This window comes from Nannospalax galili, unplaced genomic scaffold (assembly GCF_000622305.1).
Source record: "Nannospalax galili isolate Female #2095 unplaced genomic scaffold, S.galili_v1.0 scaffold142, whole genome shotgun sequence".
Lineage (NCBI taxonomy): Eukaryota > Metazoa > Chordata > Mammalia > Rodentia > Spalacidae > Nannospalax > Nannospalax galili.
The window spans coordinates 1,231,796-1,255,531 of record NW_008348793.1 but is presented as its reverse complement, the minus strand read 5'-3'; the positions used below and the strand labels follow the sequence as shown (position 1 = coordinate 1,255,531).

The 23,736-nt window shown below is 41.4% G+C and overlaps 1 protein-coding gene across 3 annotated transcripts in view; it reads left to right on the top strand.

The window, feature by feature from the left end:
• Positions 1–23,736, top strand: part of Sec24d (SEC24 homolog D, COPII coat complex component) — a 102,509-nt gene that overhangs the window by 14,904 nt on the left and 63,869 nt on the right. For 2 of the 3 annotated variants that reach the window (XM_008846039.3, XM_029569826.1), the window contains exons 4-8: positions 6,103–6,251; positions 7,837–8,112; positions 8,599–8,732; positions 13,571–13,682; positions 21,977–22,104. In XM_008846039.3, the coding sequence (XP_008844261.1) occupies positions 6,103–6,251; positions 7,837–8,112; positions 8,599–8,732; positions 13,571–13,682; positions 21,977–22,104 (799 nt within the window). The remainder of the gene's footprint in view (positions 1–6,102; positions 6,252–7,836; positions 8,113–8,598; positions 8,733–13,570; positions 13,683–21,976; positions 22,105–23,736) is intronic. The other variant, XM_008846040.3, reaches the window with a different exon arrangement.

The window sequence follows — 23,736 nt, the reverse complement described above, 5'->3', positions numbered from 1 at the left end:
GCTCACTCTTCCCTCTCTGTCTCTCTTTCCCTTCTTTACACCTTTCCTATTTTTTGTTGTTTTTTAAAGAAGATTTTTTAAAACGTTATTTTTAATTCTTTGAGAATTTCATACATGTATACAGTGTATTTCAATCATAACCTCTCTTCCTGCTCCTTCCAGAACCCCAACCACCATGTCTCCCTCCCAATTTCATATACTATTTTTTTTTAACCCAAGGAGTCCAATTAGTGTTGTGAGTGTGAGTGTGTGTGCGCGTGTGTGCGTGTGTGTAGATATGTAGGGCCACCGGGAGCATGGCCCTTTCCGCATCAGCCTTAACTGTTAATAGCTCCTCAGCTAAGGGTGGGGCCTTATGAGGCCCTCCCCAAATCATAGTGGAATTTTGATTGGCTTGACCTTGTGCAGGCAGCCACAGCCACTGTGAATTCCTGTGTGCAGTGGCCCTGTCACGTCTGGGAAACACTTTCTCAGCAGTCCTCCACCACCTCTGGCTCTTACAATCTTTTTGCCCTTTGGGAGTAGACGGTGCGGTAGAGCTGAACCTAGAATCACTTGTTTTCCACACTTTGACCAGTTGTGTCTGTTACCTCCATCCACTGCAGAAAGAAGCTTCTATAATGAGAATTGAAACCTGCACTGATTTCTAAGTGTAACAATAAGCATTTAGAAGGCAGTCTGATACTATGTCCATTTAGCGAAATAACAGTAGTAGGTTTTCTCCTCATGTGTATGACTTTTCTAGCCACTGATTTTATGACAAGATTCATATTACCAGGCATGAGATTCCTTCTGTGGGGCAGACCTTAAATCTAGTCATAAAGCTGCTGGTCTTGTGCCCATGACATTCACGCCACTGTTGCAGCCATGGAACTCCTGTGCTTTGCCAGGCCAGTTGTTACTGTACCGTGCAGGGCTCATAGCTGGGTAAGACTGTTGGTTACTTTTCTTCTCCAAGCAGCCTGCAAACAGCTTCCAACACTGGAAAGCTAGCCAGTAGGGAGGAAGGTTCCAGGTCAGTACCAGCTTGATCTTTCCATGTCCTGTGTGTCAAATATGTGGTATTTGCAGCAATAGGATCTTACCATCAAGTTTTGATGGGTAACCAAAAACAAGGTGTTCTAGTTTGCTTTCTATTGCTGTGATAAAACACTCTGACCAAAACCAAATTGAGGAGAGGGTTTATTAAATCTTATACTTCTGAATGACAGTTCATCTTTGAGTGAAGTCAGACAGGAACCTAGAGGCAGGAGCTGAAGTATAGACCATGGAGGAATACTGCTTACTGGCTTGTTCCTCTGGCCTGTACTCAGCCTGCTTTCTTTTTACAACCCAGGACCACCTGCCCAAGGATGACACCACCCACAGTAGGCTGGGCCCTCCCACATCACTCAAAAATCAAGAAAATGCCTCACATGGGGCTGGAGAGATGGCTCAACAGTTAAGAACACTGACTGGCCTTGCAGAGGACCCCAGTTCAGTTCAGTTCCTAGTACCCACACAGTGGCTAACAACCATCCATAACTCTAGTTCCAGGGGATCCAGTGCTTCCTTATGGCCTTTGTGGGCATTGTATGCACATGGTGCAGTTACATACATGCAGGCAAAACACTCATACACACAAAGTGAAAAATAATAAAAAATTTAAATACCTCACAGTCATGCCCCCCACACCAATCCCATTGAGATTGATTCCCCAGTTGAGGCCCCTTTCCAGGTGTGTCAAGATAGCCATCAAAGCCAGCCATGACAAATGTTAGTAGCCTGTATTGTTTTGAGGGGTTTATGTGATACCCCCCCAACAAAAACTCAAAAGAAGCTCACAACTGGCAGTAGCCATCAGAGAAATACAAACTAAAATTATACTTTGAGATTTCACTTTACCTAAGTCAGAATTGTAAGAAATTAGTCTGGGGTTTCAAGAAAATGGCCACACAATCCAAGGGGGCTGATGATCTTGTTGCATCATTTCAGGCATGTGCTGCCACACCTGGCTACGTGCAGCCTTTCTTTGTGGATTTGAACATTTCCTCTGTCATTCTTGCTTAGAGATTCCATCACAAAATTTAAACAATGCTAAAAGTAATATCTGATGAAATTTAAAAATCATACCTACTTATTTGTTCTTTTGACCTTGGCTGAGGCAGAATGAATGTCTTAAACTTATTAAGTAGTACTAGACTTTTCTACAAGAAAACTAGGTAGGTAGGATTAATTTATTGGAATCTGTACTATAAAACAGAGTTTTTTAATTGTAAGAAAAAATGTCAAGTAACCAATTGTAATTGATCTGTTTCGATGAGGAAATGATGAATTAGAGGAGAAAGGAGACTTGGCTTCCCACATTGACTATGCAGGAATCTAACGGGAAACTGGTTTCATTGTAAACAGAGGTCACAATGGAAACAAGAGGCAGGTTTTGTGGCTTATTTGTGGTGCTGAGACTCAAATCCAGGCCCTTGCACATGCTAGGCAAGTGCTCCACCACTGAGCTAGTTCTCTGGCCCTTTCGTGTTTTTCAATGTGGGAAGAAAGAATAGAATTAAGCAGTGCTTTTACTGTCTCTCCTCTCTAGGCTGAGTATATAAAGTCCACATTTTGTTTCAATTAGATCTTGAATCATTCGCTGCCTTAGTCCATCTCCTGCCGCTGCAACAGAAACCTGAGACTGGGTGATTTATTGAAAGTAGAAATTAATTTCTCACCAGTCTGGAGAGTGGAGAGTCCAAGGTGAAAGCTCCAGCAGGCTGCTGTCTAGTGAGAGCTGACTTCTGTTTCTAAGGTGGTGCCTTCAACACTGGTGAAAGGACCCAGTTCCCTCCTGACCCCGTTTGGAAAGGAGACCACATCCCATTTACCAGGCAGGCCTCTCTGTGGCCTCCTGAAACTGTTACATTGCCATAGTAGAATTATGGTTGGGATGAGTTCAAACCACTCCTGCACCTTATCTCCCAGTACTGATAAACTTGAACACAGCTCATTTCTCAACCAGTTTATTCCAAACTTTAAAATAGGAAATGTTTGAAGTCAAACGGGACACAGAATAACTCAGCTGTATAGAGATTGAAGATTAAATTGAAGGTCAGCTGTGGTGGCGCACGCCTTTAGTCCCAGCACTTGAGAGACAGAGGCAGGTAGATCTTTGTGAGTTCAAGGCCAGCTTGGTCTACACAGGACTTCCAGGACAGCTGGGGCTTCAGGGAGAGCCTGTCTCAAAAAGACCAAAAAAAAAAAAAAAAAAAAGATTAAATTGAGACAAATTTTTATATTTTGGTAATCATCTGATAAATTTTATTGTTTCGATGGTGAATCTCCCCTTCTCTCACATTGAATGAAATAATAAATTCTATATTTGAATATCACACCCCAACATAATTCTATTTGGTTCTTAATTTTAACCGTAAAATATTTATAGCAGAAAAAGATTTATGTGTTCCACCTGCTTGCTTTCACAATTTGATCACACTTTAGGCCTCCAGCTGTGGGCTGGAGAAGTTCGGTTCTTACCTACCAGTGCCTACAGTATCCATAGGCTGTGCAGTTGAAAAGTACTGAAACGGATGTGTCAAATGTTCTGTTGATCTCTTTGGTTTTTTTATATAATAGCATTGATATCTAGTTTATTATTTTTATTTTACTTAATGGTCCTTTTGAGATTGGGTCTCCCTATAGCTCCAGCTGGCCTTGAACTCACAGAGATCTGCCTGCCTCTTCCTCCTTAGTGCTGGGATTAAAGGCGTGCATCACCACTCCTGGCCTATATTCTTTTTGTTTTAAAGTTGATAATATATTTAAAAATCAAATCTGTTTAAGACACAATATTTAAGATGATCAGAAAGAGATCATTTATGAATTTCTGAAGCTTAACTCCCAGTGCATAAGGAATAAATTTTTTTAATTTTTAAATTTTAAAAAATTATTTATGTGTGTCTACCCACATGGATGTGGGTTCCCACAGAGGCGAGAAGAGGGCACCAGATCCCTTGGAATTGGAGTTACAGGTTGTGAACTGCCTGATGTGGGTTCTGGAAACTGAAATTGGGTCTTCCGCAAAGGTAGCTCTTAACTGCTGAGCCATCTCTCCAGCGCCCAATCTTTAACCTTTCAATGAAAGTGAAAAGAAAGTAGAGACAGAGAGAGAGAAAGAGAGAGAGAGAGCAAGAGAGAGAGAGAGAGAGAGAGAGAGAGAGAGAGCCTACTCGTATCATAACTTCTGTTTGAAGTTATTTTTTTCTACCTGTAATGGTGACAAAAAACCAAGCCACAAAGTTTTATTTTCTAAATACTGCCTTTTGTAAAACACCTTTGCAAATGCTTTGGGGGATTTTTCCTACAAGTATTAAGTAGCACTTTTTCCCCCATTTAACTACAGCTTTCCAGGTTTTGTATATTGTATCTAAACTCTGTGACTGTACCTTACAGTCTCTACATGTAATCCGGCTGTGGATACATGTGTCCAATCACATCATGTGTCCATTCCCCAAGAGTGAGCTTCAAAAGAAATTATTGACAAAAAGAAACATTTTCTTTTTATGCAGCAATGAATTTACAAGTCAGATCCTTAATGCTTGAAATCACTTATCAGTGATAGCAACATGATTGTCAAGCAAGGCAGGAGTCATACTTCACTATAGTGCCATGGAGTGATTAGAAATAGAAGGAAAACATTATGAAAAGCTAATTTTTGGACTGTGGGTAGAGGCACTTGCACCTAAGTCTGATGACCTGAGTTTGATCAGGGACCAACATGGTAGAAAGTTGTCCTTTGACCTCCACATGTGCGCTGTGGCATGTGCCCCCCCACAGACACATATGCACACACAAATAAATACTGTATATTTTTAAAGTTAATTTTTATGCCTTCTGTTTTTATTCATGCCTTTTTTCCAAAAATATTTAAATCAAAGTATACTTAATCTAATTATGTTGGTTCTTCTAAAATTTCTGGCAGGAGAGGAATTTGATAGTTTTTCTTAGTAATATTTTGGGATTAAGACATTATCAGTGCTCCTGTTGTGTAAATTATCTGCCATAGAAATGCTTGTATTTGTATGTTACATGAGAAAAACACTTTGACTTTTTTCTTTTAATACAAAGTGTGGGATAGCATTTTGTAAATATGATTACTGTGCAGTCAAAGCAATGGTTGATGATTATTATTTTTTGGTTTGAAATAACTATTCAATTTGGAAAATATGGAGAAAAATAAGATAAAAGTTGGCATGCTGCTTCAGTGAGACCTGGGCAGAGGCTCATCCCAGGATCAGAAGAGAGTGTGGAACTTCATGCCAGCCACTCCTCTCTAGGGCACCTGACCTCTCCAGGGCTAGTACAGGGTGGAGTCATGACTTGGGTAATAAGGGAAACAGGGTCTTGTGTGAGAATCGGAGAAAGGGAAATCAGGACCTGTCACCTGGGAAACCTCAATTTTTTTATTCAAAATTTAAAATTAGTGCAGAAAGCTTAAGGATGAGTCATGGCATGCTTTAGCATCCTGGGGCAGGAGGCCAGAATGGAACCACTGCTCAGGTGGCGGCCATTGTTTAAAACAGGGACAAATAGACATGGTGCATGTGGAACTTCAGACTACATCAAAGGTAAAGCATGATGAAAATTTTAGATTAAAAAAGCTGAACAACTCCAAGCTTACTGGACTGTTGACTATTAAACACTATTTTGTAGAGAATTCCCTGCACACTTCGGATGGTAGACAGGCCACACTTTGTCTAAAGACCGGGTCAGGCACAAGTAGAGTGATCACAAACGCAGCCACAAAGCAGTTGTTCTCTTAAGGTTTTTTTCTGTTGAGCATTGAGTTTAGTACTGTGACGTTCTTGTGGCCTCAGCTTTCCAAATTAATTTCCAAAGCTGGCTCTGTGTTCACGTTAAACTTTTTCTACCTACAAAACATGTGAGTGTCAATATGGGATGTTGTTACATGGGTCATTTGAAGCTCATATCAAGATTAAATATGTGGTACTCAACATCAGTCACTTCTCCTAGATCCCCTAGAAAAGGTCTCTTTGTTTTATGAGATATGGACATTGTGTGTCATTTACTTGAGAAATTCTGTGATAGTAACACTCTTTTTTTGTCTCTTAGATTTCCAGGACCGCCCCCTGTCAGTAATATGGCACCCTCTTATACGCCAGGCCAGCCCCCGCCACAGTCATCGCACCCAAGTCCTGGGTCCACTTGGTCTGCCACCCAGCTGGGCAGTCAGTTTAGCTCCATGCAGATCAACAGCTATGGTAACGTGCATTATTTGTGTGCATTTAGTGTCTTAGTCACAGTTTTTGTGTGTATGATGCTGGGGATGACCCCAAAGCCTCAAACATGCTAGGCTACCACTGAAACCTCATGATCACTTTTGAGAAAGATTTTCTTCATTCTTAAGACATACCTACCTCTGGCATGCCATATTAAAATACTGCTACCTTGGGTGTCTCTATATAAGGTGTTGATATTGTACATGGCTGGATTGAGGTTTATCCCGAGCACATTGCCACTTCCTTCCAGATCATTGAAGAACCCTCGGAACACTTTATATTCCTTGCTCGAGCCATGAAAATCCAAAGTGCTAACTTCACAAATAATTGTTAAACAGTGAAAGTAATTTTAAGAAGTATGATAGTAGTTTTCAAATTGTGTTGTTTGATATGAGTCCCCCAAATTGAAAATAAAATGCTTATGGTTTCACAGTGAATTTTCTGTGTTTAGATCATAGGAAGAATCAAATCTCAGATATCAAGTTAGAAAGATGAGAGGAGAGAGCAGAGTAACTACACTGATGTTCCCATCAGCAGGGTGTGCGTTCCAGGGAGCTGAAGGCTCTCCACTGCATAACAGCATCCACTCGTGTCTCCACGAGGAGCGCTTCCATACTATTTAAACTTGGTTTGTTAGAAATACTGGTAGAAATCTCCCAGAATGCTTCCTATCTGTTACCAATTTCTAAACAATAACTCCAAAAAGCACCTCAGTTTCACACAAGCCTAGAGCAGGAAGCAATCTGGGTTCCAGTGTTTTCTACTCTGCCTGGGGAGCCTGTCAGTGGCCCGGGCCTTCTCTCTATTTCCAGCTGCTTCTGAGATTGATTTGGGCAAGTCAAGCCTCCAAGTGCAAATTGTTTATTGAAGGTGTGAGTTATCTGAATAATGCTTGTTGAAAAATAAACTTTTCTATTATATTAACTTCTAGATTTTATACTGGGTACAGATGTCTTAAATTAGTGCATGGATCATGTAAAGTTAATACGGTGGAGTTAAAGATTTATGCTTTTAAGAAGTCTGTCATTGGGGAGGTGGAGTGATGCCTCAGCCCTTAAGAGCACTTGCTGCTCTTGCAAAAGACCTGCATTCGGTTCCCAGCACCCGCATCAGACCACTAACAACTGCCTGTAATTGCAGCTACAGAGGATCAGATGCCATCTCCTGGCCTATGGGAGCACTCACATATGTTCACATACGCAAAGATATACATGCATACATATGCCTAAATTATAAAATAAATCCTTTTTAATAGTCTCTCACTAAAACTAAAGATTTTGCTTTCTAAAATGTTCAGTTATTAAAAAAAAAAAAAGGCTCCCAAATAATAACTTTTATCACTTTCTGAGGGGAAATTTCAATTTTGGCTCTATTTTATATATGTGTGTGTGTGTGTATATATATATATATATATAATATGTATATGTATATATATATATGCATAAATACATGATTTGTAAGCTTGCCCTCTTGGCTTTGTGTCTGGAAAACAGTGGCCTCTGTCCTGTGCTTTGTAGGTGTCATAGCTGAGAAATGTGGTTCTGAAGCCATCTTCTTCCTTCCACAGGTGTGGCCATGACCCCCTCAAGCCAGGGTCCCTCAGGACCTCCATCAGCAGCCTCCTTCCAGGGACCTCCACGAGCTCCTCAGCCATCCATTTTGCAGCCGGGATCTCAAACTCTGCCGCCGCCCCCAACCACCCTGAATGGCCCTGGTGCCAATCCTATGTCTTCACCAATACACGGCCAGGATGGACTTCCTGGGCCAACACCTCTGAATGCCCAGTACAAGCCCCCACCTCCTCCAGGCCAGACCCTGGGTACGGGCTACTCTCCACAGCAGGGTAAGGTGGGCGTGGTGAGGGCAAGGTATGGGTTATCTGGGGGAGTCCTAAGTTGGAAATCAGTATTGTTTCTGTTTCTATGAAGGATTGTTAGTTTCTGAATAGTGTCAGAAGCGCAAAGAAAAGAGGTGTAGGTATTCACTCTTAACTCCCTATTTTTCTTAAGAAGTTGAAAATGTGACATTAAATTAATTTTTAATTTATTTTATGTACATGAGTGTTTTTCTGTATGAATATAAATGTACCCATGAGTGCAATACTCACAGAGGTCAGAAGAGGATCCCCTGGACCTGGAGTTACAGTTGTTAGCCACCATGTGGGTGCTGGGAACCCCTCTCTGGTCCTCTGCAAGAGCAGCCAAGGCTCTTAACTGCTGAAGCATCTCTCTAGCCCCTATATGTGACATTTTTCATGAAGTAGTATAATATTGTCAGTGAGTCTTAAACCTGTGATTAGAGAGTTCCATTTCATTTTTTTTTTTTCAAGCAGCCAACTATGGACCCCAGATGGCGGGTGCACAGCTGTCCTATCCAGGAGGCTTCCCTGGGGGTCCTGCACAGATGGCTGGACCACCACCACAGCACCAGAAGAAGCTGGATCCTGACTCTATCCCCAGCCCTGTAAGTGCTCCTCTCCACAGGGAAGCACTTCTGTCTGCTAGCACTTAGCCTTCCCTTACTTGTACACGTTCCAAGACCCTCACCATGGTAGGCAGCTCCATTCACCCTGTATCTCTGGGCAGAAACTACTGAGGGTTTCCAGAGAGGACTCTGCCCTCCAATCAGGGAAGCAGTAAGTCACATTGAAACAGGGACAGTCGTAGGCAGGGGTGAAGAATTTTGTCTATTTTGTAATATATCACTTTAATCTAGAAGTATAAACTTGAAGATTTATGATAAAATATCCAATGCTTGTAACCTGCTTATAATAAAACAAGGATTCAATTTTGATAGCTCTTAGTACTCTTACCATTATGTTTATGACTTAATATTTCTTATGGCTTGAATATGAACTATCCCCCCTCCCCAATAAAAATGCATGATTCTCAATTAGTGGTTATTATGGGAGATTCTGAAAACTTTAGGAGATGTAACGCAGCTGGAGGGAGTAGGTCTTTGGGGGTGTCTTGCTCCTGGTCCCTTCTGTCTTGCTCTGTGCATACTGGCTGCCACAAGGTGACAGCTCTCTGCTATATGCCCCTCCTACCATGAGGCTCTGTCCTCTGTGGGACCAAGTAGTCAGAACTGAGAACTTGCAACTGTGAGTCAGAGTAAATCTTTCTTAAGTTGTTTATGTCAGTGGAAAAAAAATGTCTTTAACTTAAAATGCTTTATTTCAACTAATAATCATGTTCATGTTGAGCTTATTTTGAATTTCTGTGTGATACAGAAACTATCCATAGATACTCAAGGTCACTACATTCCATTCTTAGCAGTCTTCGGTGCCTGACTCCCTTTCATCTTCACCAGTGCTGTTTCTGTTAAGACCACAAGCAGCTTTAATATCCTTGTGAATGAACTTTCCAATTCCCTGACCCGTCACTTTCTTGGTCTTTTTTCCAACTCCCACCTTAATTGCCCAGATCTTACCACAAACCCTGCCATCACTAATTACTGTACATCTTCAGAATTACAGTTGAAAGTGCTGTTTCCAGCTAATGTCTCCTACCTGCAGTGTATTCCCTTCAAGACCCAAACCACAGCAATTCTCTCCACTAGGAGTTTCCACCTCCCACTTTTTCTTTGACTTAAATGCTGTCATCTCTTCATCTTTTGTGTTAGTGTGTGTGTTGGTGTTTTGTGTGTGTTTTGTGTATATGTGCTTTTGTGTCTTTATGTATTTGTGTAATTGCATGTGTGTTTGTGTCTTTGTGTTTGTGTATTGTGTGCAGGTGTGCCTGTGTTTGTGCGTGTGTGTGTCTGTGTGTGTGTGTTTGTGTTTGCGTGTGCTCTTGTGTGTGTTGTATTCAGGGATGTTTGTGCATGTGTGTTTATATCTGCACTTTCATGTTTGTGTTTTTGTATATTTGTGTCTATGTATGTGTCCAAGTTTTATGTTTATGTGTGTTTGTGTGTGTGCATGTTAGTGTTTGTTAGTGCCTTTGTGTGCATGTTTGTGTGAGTTGTGTATGTGGTTTTGTGTGTGCATGTCTGTGTGTTTGTGTCTGTACCTCTGTGTGTATGCATGTATTTGTGTGTCCATGGATGTGTCTGTGTGTGTTTGTGTATTTGTGTGTGCCTGTTTGTAGTTGTGTGTATGTGCATTTGTGTGTACATCTGTATGTGCTTATGTGTTTCAGGTAGAGAGTCCCATCGCTGTCTGACCTAGTATTAGAGTGCCCCAAGGCTTAGTCTTTGGAACTGTCCTTTTCTCTGTGGGCATTTCCTCTCTAGGCCAACGTAATTCAAAGTATGCTAGCAGAAGCATGCTGTTGACATCAGCCGAGAGCTTCTTACGGATTCATGTTCTTGGGTCTTAGGTCAGACTAGCTGAATCCGCGTTCTAGGCAGGGCCCTGGAGTCTGAGTCTTAGGCACACAAAGTGGGGTCACCATGCTGAGTGATCCCATTCATATGGCTTTCAGTGGAAAATGTGGATATTTCTTAAGACCTTTACCCTGAAATCCAGGTCCAGTCCCATCTGCCACCTCCTCACATGTCAAACCTTGGATTCATCACTGACTTTCTCTTACATCTAATTTTTATTCCTATGATTAATTTTGGTCCAGTTCAGAACCAAGCCTGCCATCACTCCTTTTTGCATAACATCAAAGCTTTTGCAGTAATTTACATGGTACTTCCTTTCGGCCATCCCTGGCTCTAGCTCCCTCCATCCCACACATGTGCCCACAAACACTGCACACCCCCGACTCCGTCCCGTCTCATTCTGCACCTCTGCTTCAGCTATGCCAGCTCTTCAAACATGCCCGTGTGCTCCCGAACTTGAGCCTTTCCTCCTGATGTCTCACTCCCTGTATGCTCTTCTCCTAGGTGTATGTAGGGCCTGGTTCATGTGCTCAATTCCTTCATGTCTTCATTGTTCATCCTAGTATATCTGGAGCCCTATCCCTGTCTCTCCATATGCCCCTCACTGCCTGACAGAGAGCATGTTATTTGTACAGTTATTTACTGCCAGTCTTCTCAAATGTCTGTTCCACGAGGCTAAGGATCTAGTTTGTCCACAGGTTTCTCATGCACCTAAACAGAGCCTGGTGTACAGTATGCTTTCACACATTTGCTGAATGAAGGAATGAATGACTAGTAAAAAGAGCAAGAGGCAGTAGATACTGTGATTAATCACAGACCCTTCAAATTACATATGTGCAAATCGGCCCCATATGTGTTTCTCTTGGAGTAATGAAACAGCAATGCCAGATGGAACCTGCTTGTTTCTATTACCAAAGCAACATGCTTTTCCTAATGAAATAAATTCTTCCTTTTTGAAAGAAAGATTCCATACTCGGGTCCTGAGCTAGGTGCTCGGCAGCTACCACAACCCCGAGTGGTGCTTCCAGCCACACTACGAAAGTGAGGAAAGATCACCCTCAAGCTGCCTCTCACTCCATTTTGCATCCACAGGAGGGTTTTCCAGAAGGAGAACCCTTCTTTCTCTTTCATCGCTCAAAATGCAGTTAATTCTGCTTTGAGCCTCCCAGAGTATATGGTTCACATGTCTCTTTCCCGTGCCTTTGTCTGAAGAGTAGCACCTCCCTTTACTCTTTCCTGATTCTACTTTATGAGTTCACTATATTCATGCAAACAAGTGTGGAAAGAATCTAGTGGCACATCTGCAGGAAGAAGCAATGTGTATCTCCTGAGGAAGCTTTGGCATCACATGTCACTGCACCTGATCTCAGCCTGCGGGCACCAGTCACACCTGGATCACTGCTGGACTTTCTGCATAGTGTTTCATTTCTAAGACTGTTTTTCAAAAACATGCATTTGAGATAAAGAAAAACAACTTTTAACAATGACTAGTACTGCTGTAATAGTTCTTGTTCTCTTCTGTTTAGTATTCCTCACTAGATGTGGATTAAATTAGTAACGACCACTTATAACACTTATTCTTTTGGGACAAGGCTTTGTAACTTGAAAATGGATAATTTAAAGATAAGACCACTCCTTGTGTGGGTTTGGTCTACCAGTTACATGACTGTCTCACTGCGACTTTGCCGTAGATTTAATCATGAGGATGATTAAAATAAATGTTAACATTTAATAATATGAAAGAAATTCTTGTTTTGAGATTACATTGTGGTTAAATATAGAATATAATAATACAACGTTCTGCGTTCCTGATTTCTTGCCTCTGTCCATGGTAGCATACCGTCTCGTATGTCTTGCTATTGTTGTGTTTGGAATGCACTTTATATTTGGAAGTATTCAAACTCAGTGGAATTTGAAAGGTAAACAGATGTTTAAAATCAGGCTCCATCTGTTGCTGACATTCTGGGAACCAGTGACACTAGCACCTTCTGCACTGAATGGAACTGGAAGGAGAAATGGGGAATATTTCGGAGTTAGGTGAGAGTCAGCTTTCAGATTATTAATGGAAAATTGTGTCTCCTTCACATTTTTTCTGGTCTAGATATTTTCTGTCACCCCATTACCCTCTTCTTTGTTTTTATTTTTGTTTATTTTCCCTCCTTAACATCTTTCCTGTAGAACATGAGGACTAGGAGAGGATGAGGAGGATACAGAGGATGATAATTCCTAGGATCCCTTCTTGCTCCCTTCTTAGCACCATACTGCTCAATTCTGCTCATAGGTTTTAACCCTAGACAGTTACAACAGAAAGACAGGTTTTAAAAAAATCTATTGCAGTCTTCATCACCACATGTTATTAGTAGAGAAAGTTTCCAAGTTAGAGGACAAAACTTGGGGACCTTTCTAAACATCGGACAAAGCTCTTCCCATGCTGAGCTCCTTTATTCTCCTGGGGGAAACTGGAAAGGCAAATTGAAGATGAGCATGGAGTCTGAGGAGGCTGGGCAGCTTGAGGTCATGTGCGTATATCATTTCTTCTCTATTCAATGGCTTTTAATCTTTCACAGTTTTCTTTTGATTGCAGAAAGTCTTTTCTTTAAAGAAGTTTTAATTACTTTTCCTCCTAGAGTATTTCTCAAACTCTCATCTGTGCTTATAATATATAAATTGTATAAAAATAAGGTTCTCTAAAAGATCAGGATCAGAGCTGAGAGTGTTACAGACTAGAAGTTGGAAATGTGTGAAAGTAAACAGGTGTAACTAAAGCATGGTAGATTCTCTGAGAATTCGATCTGAGAGGAAGTGAAAGGATTTTAAAGTACTTCTCTCTGTCTCTCCTCCCTCCCCTCTTTTCTCCTCAGTCTCTGGAGGAAGAGAAAAAACTGGGGCGGGGGAGCAAGCTACCGTGCCTACATGTGTATTGGGAAGAGTCATAACTTAGTTACATTTTCTCTTACTGTCTTATTTATCAGATTCAAGTGATCGAGAATGACAGAGCCACCAGAGGGGGACAAGTTTACACTACGAACACCAGAGGCCAGGTCCCTCCGCTAGTCACCACAGACTGTGTGATTCAAGACCAAGGTATTTGTTTTCAGTGATGCTTTTTATTAAGGTTTTAAAACTTATCACTATTTTTAAAACAAATACCCTGACTCCATTCATCAGTGCTGTTGCTAGAAACTCCATTATAGCTGAGAATAGACCAATTCTCCAGTAGTCACCCAGGAACCCAAGAAGTGCTGTCAGCAGAGTTATATCCTTTGCCTATGGCAGTTCAGAGGACTTGTAGTGCTGTGTAATACTATATATCTGTTTGAGAAAAATTTTTAATTTGATTTACATTTTAAACTAATCCATCACCTACTTTGGTTGAATTTGTGCATCATGCAGGAAAGAATGAGCAGGGCTGAGGTGCTGAGCCCTTGTCAGGCTACTCACTTGCTGCAGCCCAAGGATACTGTTTCCAGGGGGTCTTCTCACGTTCTGGCTTCCCATCTTTAAGCCAGATGAGGGGGCGGGGCTGAGCTCCATCTTTCTCAGCTTTTTCCATGCCTGCTGTGGTATTATTCTACCTGTCAGTCCTCAATCCTGTGCATGCCTGCTGCTGTGTTAATCTGCCTGTCAGGCCTCGGACAGATTCTCTTCCTCTTGTTTCTGGGAAGTTAAAAATGTATCCTGATGGTCTAAAGCTGCAGATCAGTAGTAGAGCTGAACCTGGCAGCATGAGGTTTTGGGTTTGATCCTCAGCATGCACACACACACACACACACACACACACACACACACACTCTCAGCCTAATGAAGTCAGGGTATACTGTTTTGATGGGTTATGTCTTCCATCCTGGAAGTGTGGCATCAACATAAGATCAACATTCCATCATTCTGTCTTACTTCAGAGCTGTTGAGCCACCCAGGTCCTAGTCTTCTCCTCCATCCATCCTCTGTGCTACCTTCAGAACAGTCCTTACTGGGTCTGCAAAGTGAGGCAGGGAGCCTGTTATGGGGAATATAGGCTTCCACCAACTACCTACGTGGACTTCACTCATCACACCTCCTTGAACCCCAGTGTTACTCTCAATATGATATGACCACTGAGACCTGCTCTACAGAGCAGTGTGTAACTGTGTGTGTGTACGTGTGTGGGGCTTAGCATGCAGAACAGATTGATATCAACTATAGATGCTATTATAGATATTTATAAAGATATTAAATTTCTATAAATATAAATATATATTTATAGATATTAAATAAGTTAGGTCATTGGATTTATTGTTCTAAAAGTGATTGTTTTGTTTCTTATTACACAATCATCAGAACTCTGTAGTGAGTTCATATTTGGACACTTTAATAAAGAGGTGTTACTAGATTGAGCTATATGGAATTTGATAACTTTTCTACTATTGTTGATTTGCAGAAGCTACAATTTCATTTCAATCTCTTAGTTCTGCATAAGCGTTTTTAGCATTCGTTTGTTTTCTTTAATATTTTGGTTAAGTACTAAGCTGTTGGAGACTCTTTCAACCCCAGCTGAATTGCTAAGCCTGGTGGTCACATTGGTCTACTGGCACCAGATGCCTCTTTCTTAATGGACTTTCATTTTTCTTCTTCTTCTTTTATTTATTTATTTATTTATTTATTTATTTATTTTTATTTTATGGATGTGTTTTGCCTACATGTATATTACATGTGTGTGAAATGCTCATGGAGATCAGAAGAGGGCATCAGATCCCCTGGAACTGGAGTTATGGATGGTTGTTAGCACATGTGGGTGGTGGGAACTGAACCGGGTCATCTGCAAGAGCAGCTGGAGCTCTTCACTGCTGAGCCAACCCTACAGCCCCAACTGACTTTCTTTAGTTCACATCTAGCTCACCAACTTCTCCCTGTTTTCTCCCTCCTCAGTCTTTCTTTAAATTTATTTATTTGTTTGAGCGCATGTCATAATATACAAGTGGAGGTCAGAAGACAACTTATGGAACTTGATTCCTTCTACATGTGAGCCCTGGGGTTCGAACTCAGGTCATTGAGCCTGGAGGCAGGCACCTTTCCCCTCAGAGCCACTGCAACCCGCTCCTCAGTCTGGTAGCTGCTTTCCCCGCTTCATCTGACTTCTTTGTGTTGGAGGGCCCTGGCCTGGTAGTCCTTTTTGTCTTCCTTGACCACCTTCTTGCTGTGCTGATTTAACTACTTCCACGAAGGGGCATCTCTGGCCTAGACTTCAGCCCAGTCTGACTCCTAGCCGATCGACTACTCAGACTTGCTGTGTGACTGCCTGATATGCCTTCCAAAAGAGACAAGTTCCAACCCCGATTCTGATCTCTGCCTATAGCTGCCTTCAGAGCCGTACCTCCCCATCCCACAGCCTCTCAGTTGTCAGTGGTGGCAATTTCAATTTCACATTCTTTGAGTTCCTCAGTCTTCAAAGCTGAGACTCACCTACATACCACATACATCATGCCTGCCAACACATATTCCCTCAACATATGCCCAGAATCTGTTTCTCCATGCTCTACTGTTATGGGGCTGGTCTGAGCCACCAATATTTCTCCTATGGCCCCTGCCAATCCTCCTCCTGGGCCTCCCTAGCTCTCCCTACACTGCAGCCGTTCTCCATGCCATAGTCAGAGGGGCCCTAAGTCAGATGATGTCACTTCTCTGTGCAGATCCAGCAGTCATGTTCCATTTCATTTGGAGTGAAACCTGGGGGAGGGGAGCTCAAAGAGTCTTAAGCATAGACCTGGTCTCCCCTGAACTCAATCCCAGTTCTGGGCCCCATGGAGACTCCTGCCCAGCCAGGTAGGGCCCTGTGAGGCCTTTCTGCCGAGTCTACCTGTGTGAATTCCTTGTCTCCTTTGAGTCTTTGCTGAAATGTTACCTTTTTTATTACATTTTTTTCTCCGTTTTTTTCATGGTCTATGAGGCTCCTAGTTGACACTTTTATAAACACTTGCTACATAAACTGGAAAAACTTAGTTTCAGTCATAACTGTTTGTGTGGGGAATCCTAGTTGTTTCTTTTCAATTAATTTAAGAACCATACACAACAAAACAGTGCAAGTTACCTGTTCCATTGTTGACAAAGTCATCTAAGAGAACTTAGCCAAATCTCACTCTTTGAGCTTATTCACCTAGGCCCAGGCTGAACTGGAGAGATCAGAATCTTGTTTCCTGTTTTCCTCATGGATGAGTGAGATGAGCCCCACACAGTAAACACAGGTGAATCAGAATAGTTAAGTAAAGCTAATTGTGTGTAGGGTGCCCACTGGAAATACAAACCAATCACACCAGCCATTCTTCCTCTTGTACGGAGAAATGAATCATGGGAGTAGATTAGAATGACAGATTTGTCATAGGTTGTCTAGAGTTCCTCATCATTGTGTTCAAAGTCCCATGTTCTGCAACCCCCTTAATGTAGGTGTACTGGGACAAGTGGTCAAGTGGTCAGCCCCCCCCCCCAAAACAAAGATATGCATTTTCTTCTCAGCACTTGTGAGAGAAGAGAAGAATCAGCGATCTCCAAGAATTATGCTTCTTGGTGCTCCAACTATAAGTTGTCCTTCCTAGTCCAAATTAAGTATAAAATAGACATTCTTAGATCCTTCTCAGTTTAGCCTATCCAGTTTTTTTAGTTCATTTTTATTGAATTTTTGCAACTTCATACAACAGTTCTTAATTAAATTCATGCCCCCTCCCCCATCCATGCTTCCCCCATTCCCCCACCAAACCTCATGTATTCCTCCATACATGCTAAGTCCTGTTCATTCAGGCGTTTGTATCCAAGTGTCCTTCAGTGCAAATGGTCCACTGGAGTCCAGTGGTCGTATGTAAGTCATTCTCTCCCTCACCCAGTGGCAATCAGTTTCCAATAGTTCTCAGTCTAGTACTGGCCCACCACCCATTTCTCTCCTTCCCACTAGGTCCCCACTCAACTGAGTTGACTTGGGTCCTGTGCACCATACCACCATTGCCACAAGTTCACATGTGCAAGCTTCCAGTGGTCTTATTTATTATTTTTATTTTATGTGTATGAGTGTGTTGCCTACATGTGTGTAAGTGTACCCATGTCATGCAATGCCCATGGAAGTCAGAAGAGGGCGTAGGATCCCCTGGAACTAGAGTTATGGACAGATGTTAGCTGTCATGTGGGTACTGGGAATTGAACCAGAGTTCCCTGTAAGAACAGTCAGCTCTCTTAACCACTGAGCCATCTCTCCAGCCCTAAATGTTACCTTTTAAAAAGCACAATCTACCTTTGGTACTGCTTACCCAGAGGTTTTAAAAATGTACTATATAGTGTAGTCATTTTTTATGTTTCATTTTCATTCTCCATGACCTCTTCAAAAGCATAACGTAATTTATACAGAATAACCAAGGACAATGCACAAAATGTAGAACAGTCACTAAACACTGGTGATTTTATTTATATATATATGTACACACACACACACATACACACACACACACGCACACTGTCTCGAAATTTTAGACAATTAGGTTGGCTGGTGGTGCAGGTCTGTAATTCCAGTTACCTGGGATGATGAGGCAGAGGATTGCAAGTTCATGGCTTACCTGGGATACAGAGTAAATTCAAGGCTGGCCTGGGCAACTTAGTGGTACACTGTCTCAAAATAAAAAGTAAAAAGGCTAGGGATATATATAGAAAAGTGCTTGCCTAGCATGGAGGCCCAAGGCAGTGGAGAAAAAAAAACTATTTCATCTTTAATATTATATTTTTCTTAATTCTTTGAGACTGTCATATAGGTATACAATGAATTTTTATCATATTCACCCCATTCATCCCCAACTCCTCCAAAATCTACTCCCTGACTTCCCCACTCCCTCCCAACTTCTTGGCCTCTCTAGTTTTTTATTATTCCCAGTTACTGCTGTCCACATACTCATGAGTGTGGGGCCATCCACCTAGTGTGTAGTCAACCTACCAAGGCCCCACCCTCAAAGTAAACTGACTCTCCCCTCCTCCAGAAACCATCAACTGTCAATGTCTCCTCAGTTAGGGTGCAAGATAGTGAATCCTCCCCTCCATGCTAGAATGTTGAGTGGCTTGATCTTGTGCAGGGACCACAGCTGCTGTGAGTTCATATATTTAGGTCATGTCTAGAAGATGCTGTTTTATTCTGGCTCTTCCAATATCTCCACTTCTTCTTCTATGGTCCCTGAGTCTTGGGGAAGGAGTATGAAATAAAATGTCCTATCTGTAACTGTGCTCTATATAGTCTCTGCACTTTGGCCAGCTGTGAGTTTTTCCCTTAACCACTGTCCATTTCACAAAGGAACTTCCCTGATGAGGTGTGAGAGCTACACTAATCTGTGGGTAGAGAGATAGGAAGTTAGAGGGAAGTTTGATATTGTGTCCATTTAGCAAATTAATAGTAGTAGGTTCATCCCTGGGGCTTGTGAACTTGCCTACCATGGGTTCTTGGTCAGATCTGCAATACTGGGCATGTATTTGCTTTTGTGGAATGAGCCTTAAATCCAATAGGAAAACAGTTGACCACCCCCATAACACTCATGCTACTATTGGACCCATGGGGCATGTCTAACCACACTGGTCATTGCAATTCACAGAGTCCATAAGTGGGTAAGACTCTTGATAACTTCTTTCCCCCTTCAGCATGTATAGCCCCTTCCAGTATTAAGAGAGGGTATTGAATTGATTTCTCCATGTCCTGTAACCAAAGTATATGGTGTCTTCAGCAATAGGTTATTACCATCAAGCTCTGGTGGGCAAGCAAGAGCAGTGACAATAGATTGTAGTGTTTTGGGGGGTCTCTAGAACACTGCTGACCATGAGTGTAATGAGTGGAGATTTCCCACACCTGGCATGGGACTTTTTAATTGGCAATCTATGGCTTCTGGAAGGAGCATTATCCCCTCTGTTGGGTAACTCCAATCAAACTTTTATATGAAAAAAAAAATCTTATAAAATACTAGGCTTCCATGTGAGTTTTTCCAAACGGTCTCTAGCCTACTCTTCCATCCCTCTCCCCATCGCTTTCCATTTCCTCTTCATATCACCTGTGTTCTACTCTCCCCCTTCCCTAATGGTCTTCCATTCCCCTCCCTACCAATGCTCCTTTTCTAGTTTCCTCCAAATTAAACACAGAAATCTAAAGATTTGGTGCTAAGATCCACATATGAGTGAGAACATGAGATACCTATCTTTCTGGGTCCAAGTCACCTCACTTTTTATGTTTTCTAGTTCCATCCATTTACATGCAAATTTAATAATTTCATTTTTCTTTACAGTTGAGTAAAATTCCATTGTATATAGTAACCACGTTTTCATTATCCATTCATCTACTGATGGTCATCTAGGCTGTTTCCATGTCCTAGCTAGTACGAATAGAACAGCCATGACAATGGATGAGCACGTGTCTGTAGAAGATGTAGAGCCCTTTGGGAATGTGCCCAGGAGTGGTATGGCTGGATCATGTGGTAGATCTTTCTCTAACCTTATGAAGAAGTGCCACACTGATTTCCATAGTGGCTGCACCAGTTTGCACCTCCACCAGCAGTGCATGAGGGTTCCTTTTCCACATATCTGTGCCAGTATTTGTTTTTGTTTTATTTTTTTATCTTTTGGAAGTTTGAAGACAGTTTTCTTAGAGTTTAAAAGAAAAACTGTCAGGGGAGGCAAGTTGTAAATTTCATTAGCTGTCCAGAGGAGGAGAATGGAGGAGAGAAGGAGAGAAAGCACTGCCATTTAAGCTTTAGGAAGGTCTGCACACGATGGACAGGCAGCGAGGGGAACTTCAAGGAAGAGAAAAGAAGCCCGCAGTGTCAGAAAAAGCATACTTAGGTTCTTGCCAGCACCAGAAAGGGCAGAAAAAAGAAAAAGGAAGTTTGGCCTTTCTGACTTGGGTCTCAAAAAGCCAGCAGACCCAGCTAACCTCATTCATAGTGGCTCCTAGGGACTACCTGCCCTTTCTTGGTTCTAACCATTCTGACTGAGGTAAGATGAAATCTCAACATAGTTTTAATTTTCATTTCCCCACTGGCTAAAAATAGTAAACACTTTTAAAAACCATGTCTTCCTGTTTCTATTTCCTCGGGGAATTTTCTTCTCAGTTCTGTAGCCTACTTTTTAAATGGGTTGTTGTGTTGACATTTAGTTATTTGTATATTTTAGACACATTCTCTGTCGTATATGTATCTGGCAAAGATTTTTTTCTCCCATTCTATAGACTGCCTCTTCACTCAATTAACATGAACCCTTTGCAGAACAGGGACTTTAATTTCATGAAGTCCTGTTGTTGTCCTTACCTGAGCCTGAATCCCAGTGTGCTCCATGTTCTCGCTTCCAGAAGTTTCCATTTCAGGTCTACCATTAAGGACTTTGATCCACTTGGAATTGACTTTTGTGAAGGATGCAGCGAGCATGACCCAGTTTCATTCTTCTATACATCCAGTTTTCCTAACACCATTTGTTAAAGAGAGGAGAAAAAAAAATGTAGCTAAGTCACCTAGTGTTTGAAATATTCTTCATGCTATAGGTGCGTTCACTTCTTATGTGTGTCTTGGAATAGAGTATTTGGTTAGGAAATTTAATGTATATTAAAATAGGATTTGGATGGCTTTAAAAGTAATATTCCTATTACAAGTTGAATTTTAATTTTTAAATTCACTTTGCCCACTAAGCTTGGGGGAAAAACATAGAAAATGCGATCTTATTTTATAAAGCTTCACTTGATAATATTAGGTGGTGTAAAGATGCTCATGTGCCCATAGTGGATGTATTGGTAGAAGCAGGAACAAAGAAGGAACATCTTCCTTGATGTTGGACTGGAGAGACAGCTCCATGGTAAGAGCATGTGCTGCTCTCCCATCACCAAGTCAGGAGCTCATCCAGTTGTCTGTGACTCCAGTTCTGAGGGATCTGACACCCTCTTCTGGCCTCTACAGGTACCTACACACAGGCACACATACCCACATGCAGATATACACGTACACATACATAAAATTTTCTTAAATCTTAAAAAAGGAAGTGATTTTGATACTAAAATTGTGTTCTTTCATATCTTTTTTGCCTCTTTGTTTTCTGTCTTCCATTAATTCTAAACGCTCTCAAGTCTGTATTATAGAGACTATATGAAAGCCCAGCTTATGGAAAATAATTAAGTATAAAACACCTTTTATATCTCTCCAGTAGAATTCAATGGGTTTTACATATATCCCTGGAACATAAATTGCAGATTTTTACAATACTACATTTTTTAGAAAGAAAGGAAAATTTACAGATAAGAACAGATAGTTTAGAAGTGCCTTTTTCATGTCAAATATCTTTTTAGATATTATCTATTTAGAATAGGTTTGTTTTCTAACAAAATTTTGTATGTGTCTGTTTGAATGATTCAGGCAATGCCAGCCCTCGGTACATTCGTTGCACCACGTACTGCTTCCCGTGCTCGTCAGACACGGCTAAGCAAGCTCAGATTCCACTAGCTGCTGTCATCAAACCCTTTGCTGCAGTTCCTTCAAATGAGGTAAGAATGATAAGAACAGTGATTCAGTAATTTACCTATTCATAAATTGGTCTTGCATCATCTTTTTTTCACACATTATGCCATACTCCAGGAAGCTGAAATAAGCTTATGTAATGTACTAGTCACTCAATTCATTAGTAATACAAAATCTCACAAGCAATATTATTTGGCGCCCTGTATATCAGTCATGGGTGGAATGGAGCATACATATTTTAACACACTATAATTATACATATGCACACAGAAAAAGGTTGCCTAGTGAATGTTGTATAGTGACAAACCACATGACTAGCTAAGAGGCCTTATATCCTAGTTCAGAACCCTGCCACCAAGATGTTCCTAATACTTCTGCTTTAAAAATTACTGGGCCCAAATGCTCATAATCTAAATACTAGAAACATGAGGTTTATAAATCTATGTGCATTTATTCGTAGAGATGTACCTAATACATAACTGAGTAGGACAAATTGAGAGAAGTGATGCACATTTAAAATATGTGATGTCAGGATGCTGTTAGTATTGATCAAACACAATGATGCAGATGTGTATGATCAAGACATCCAGAACTGACTGAATTCTACCCCTCACTACTACCATTCATTTCATAATGGTCCCAAGTGAGAGGTACTCAGATGCACAGAGAAGGACAGGCCTGATAGCAAAATGAGTCAGACAGGTGAAGAGAAGCCTTCAGTGGGGCTGTGACATGACCTATCACAGGAGTCCAGTCCGTGGGCTGAGCCACGGATTCATTCTGCTGTACTAAACACTGGACTCAACTGCTTTCCACATGAGCCTCAGTCTTAGATTTGGGTATCTGTAAAAGGAAGGCTAATCTAGTGCATATATGGCAGTGTTGAAGGAGAAGATGGAGCCTCTGCTGGAGAGAACAGATTTATCCCCTACCTTGGGCTGGGATAAAGGGAAGAGCACTGTGAAGGAAGGAAGAGAAGAGGGATGGCCCCAAGTACACAGCGGCCATCACACACTGCAGGATCTGCCTGCATCTCTTTTCTTGGGAGCAGACTGCACTGGGTAGAGTAGGTATGGGGGAAGCCTGGAACTCTTTGTAGAAGCCTAGAGATTACATGTCCTGTAGTTTCAGGAAGGATATTCAGTACCTTACTTATTTTAATAATGGTCTCTTCTGTCATAATGTCAGAAATTTAGCGGGAATTTCAATTACGGTGTTCCAAAACTATTTTAAGAAACTACAGTACTTGGGACTGGAGAGATGGCTCAGAGACTTAGAACACTGGCTCTTCTGTTCTCAGCACACAGGTGGTGACCAACAGCTGTCCACAACTTCAGTTTCAGGGGATCTGATGCCCTCTTCTGCCCTTGACAGGCATTGCATGTACGTAGTACACTTACATACAGGCACAACACTGAAACATACAAAATAGAAATAAATACATAAAAAGAAAATAAATCACAATACTTAAGAAGGATGAGTTAGACCAACAGGTATTGATAAAGAGATCCTGCTAAGAATAACATGTATACATTTTAAAGAACAGCTTACTTAAAAGTATGTTGTGGCGATTTTCAACATTTTATGATGAAAATTTTCACATACATAGAAAAGTTAAAATAATTTCATGCCATCACCTAATTAATAAATTTATAGCA